This window comes from Coffea eugenioides, chromosome 2, assembly GCF_003713205.1.
Source record: "Coffea eugenioides isolate CCC68of chromosome 2, Ceug_1.0, whole genome shotgun sequence".
NCBI classification, from domain to species: Eukaryota; Viridiplantae; Streptophyta; class Magnoliopsida; order Gentianales; family Rubiaceae; genus Coffea; species Coffea eugenioides.
In genome coordinates, this window is record NC_040036.1 from 55,617,437 (window position 1) to 55,620,343 (window position 2,907).

The 2,907-nt window shown below is 37.3% G+C and overlaps 1 protein-coding gene across 1 annotated transcript; it reads right to left on the reverse strand.

The window, feature by feature from the left end:
• Positions 1-503: 503 nt before the first annotated feature.
• On the reverse strand, positions 504-1,403 carry LOC113759912. Its single transcript, XM_027302490.1, has one exon. The coding sequence runs from the start codon at positions 1,401-1,403 to the stop codon at positions 504-506; it is 900 nt and encodes a 299-aa protein (XP_027158291.1).
• Positions 1,404-2,907: the final 1,504 nt, after the last annotated feature.

Sequence of the window (2,907 nt, forward strand, 5' to 3'; positions counted from 1 at the left end):
TTTAAAAACTTGACTCACTTGTAAAAATATCTAGAAAATGAAGGCAATACGGTAAAGTAACGAAAATGTATTCGAAGAAATAAAAAAAAATAAAATAAAATGAGGAAATTTTTCAGGTCTTCATACTCTCTCCCCCTTAAAAGAATTTCGTACTCGAAATTCTCACCTTCTCACCCTTATCGACTCTGAAGACGGTTGTCCATAAATAGTATAGGTTCTAGCTAGTGCTCGAGGTCTGTTCCTTCCTTCCTTTGCTTGTTTAGAGACATCTTTATCAATTTGCCGAGGAGCACTCTCTCTTCGTTGATTTTTCGAGCAGTTTGCAAGTTGATGATCTGCACTTCCACAAATGAAACACTTTCACCACTTTTTTCAACAGTTTTTCTCAGTATGATTAGACTTCCCACAATATCCACAAGTCAAGTGAGGTGTCAGTCCTTGGCTTTCCCGAGGAAATTTTCTTGATGGTTCCCTTTCAATTTGAGTTCCTCTTATTATAGTTCCTACTGGTTTCCCCGCCGTGGGTGGGGATGGAAGTGAAAGTTGTACTTCTCCAGCTCTTCTCCCAACTTTGGAAGGTGGTACATCTTCTCTAGGTATTTCCAGGTTACGACTGCTAGATGCATCCCTTTTCCATGTTTGAAAAGCTCGCAATTGGGATTTTGTACTTTCAACCCTTTGAGCTTTTTCAAGGGCGTCATTGAATGTAGGAATTTGAGCGCTGCCAAAGATTCTTGAATTTCTAGATTTAAGCCCTGAATGAACCGCCTTTTTCTCTTTTGCTCAGTAGCAACCAACTCTGGAGTAAATTTGGATAATTTTGTAAACTGATACTCATACTCAGCAACACTCCTTGATCCCTGACGGAGCCTTATAAACTCGTCCTCTCTTCTTTCTTGAACAAAAGGGGGAATATATTTCTCATTAAATTCTCGAGTAAAATTTAGCCAGGTCCAGGGTACTTGTTCCCTCTCCCACTTAGTCCTTACGACATTCCACCATGATCGGGCTGCTTCCTCAAACTGAAATACAACAAATGTCACCTGCCTTTCCTCTATATATTTTAGAGCAACAAAGATATTTATCATGTTTTCTAACCAATTTTCTGCTATTTCAGGGCCAGGACTCCCAGAAAACTTAGATGGAGAAAACTTTTGAAATCTCTCCAATGCTTTATCCTCTCCGATCTCTTGGTCTCTTTGTTGATTCACTTGTCCAGCCCCTTGGCCCTGTTGGGGTACTAAACGTTCTAACAAGTCCGTCATATGATTTATAGCCAATGCCACTTGATCATTTGCCCCAGCCCTTGGCTCAGTGTTTTGGTTAGCCACAGACCCACTCTCTTCCTTTTGATTTTGGGCTTGTCCACGCGGAGGTCCCCGCTGTTGTCTTCTAGCTTCCATTTTTTTTCAACCAGTCTATGTAGATGTGTATTAATCCAATATTCATTATGATCATACACACACATATGCATGTGAACATACCAACGACAAGCACATATATTCAAAAATAATAACTGACAAATTAGACTAAAGGATTTCTACAAGCAACGTAGTCACAATCAATTCTAGCTACCAATTAGGCTCAATCAGAGCTATTTAATCAACACAAGTTGAAACTAAGTGTCATACACATTTAAGTTGAAGGCATTAAACACATTAAACAATTCTCACTTCCAACCCCATTATTCCTTTCATACAAGTCAAAATCAATGGTCACTAGATCATATCATAACAGAACTGGTCAACTCTATCTTTCTAAAACAAAAATCTGTCAACGACAGTTGCGGGAAAAACTGTATTTAATCAATCACTCCAAGAGTCACTTCTAGTTGCGGCCAAGTACATTCGAATCTCAAAATCCAAAAGGGATATTTCAAACGAAATGAGAGCTTCATAAGTCTACAAGTCAAAGATTCGACTCCTAGATATCAAATCTTACCGTTATCCAAGAAACTCATCATTTATTCGTGAAATCAACCCCTCACAATCCTCTTCTTTCCCCGCCAATTCCTACATAAGAAACGTGCAAAAAACTTGTCTTAAGAACCATTGAGATTATAGATGTTCAATGTTTCACTTAACAGTCACACTAGTTCCACAGTCCGGTATCCTTAACTTTCAACCTAGGATACTCTATAGTGACCTGAAACCTAGGATCTGATACTAACTATGACAACCTTACTTTCCCCAAAAGCGAACCAGAGGGGTCAGCGGACCGTCTGCTCAACTCTCGTCAGGATTCACTAAAATTCACAGCAAGAATTACTTGAAATTTCTAAACTAACCAAAATAATATTCATTACACCTCAAAATAACATTTACATACATCCAAAAGCTATTACATAGGTTCGCGTACAAAAGATTCATCGTTTGGCGTCTATCTTAATTACAATCCAAAAATATATACACTACAATCATTTCTACTAAAATAAAAACTTAAAGTCTTTCAAAACATTCTAACAGTATTCTTGAGCACACTCGGATCCGAATCCTGTTGAGGAAAATAAAACGTGGGATGAGCTTACGCCCAGTGATCATTCCAGGTAAACAGGCAAAATAAAAGAATAGCACAATTTAACATGTAAGCACATTTTTCCAAATAATATAATTTCAAGTAAATTGATACTCAACTTTAGAAACTGGTAGTGGAGCAATTAATTATAATAGGAATCTTTTAATGTAAAATTCTTGATAAATAATAACATTCATGCGTGCATTCAATCATTTGTTCAAATAAATACAAGGATGAACAATAATTTACCACCTTCTAAACAATCCCCTACATTTTACCACCTTATAACCTCCAAACTCTCACCTTATGTCCTTCGAAAGATCAACAATTCCCTCATTTAACATTCATCTTATGTCTTCCGAAAAATCAACAATCCCTTTTGTAGACACCAAA

Coding starts and splice junctions, on each gene's coding strand:
- LOC113759912 (XM_027302490.1), bottom strand. CDS start 1,403: ATGGAAGCTAGAAGACAACAGCGGGGACCTCCGCGTGGACAAGCCCAA.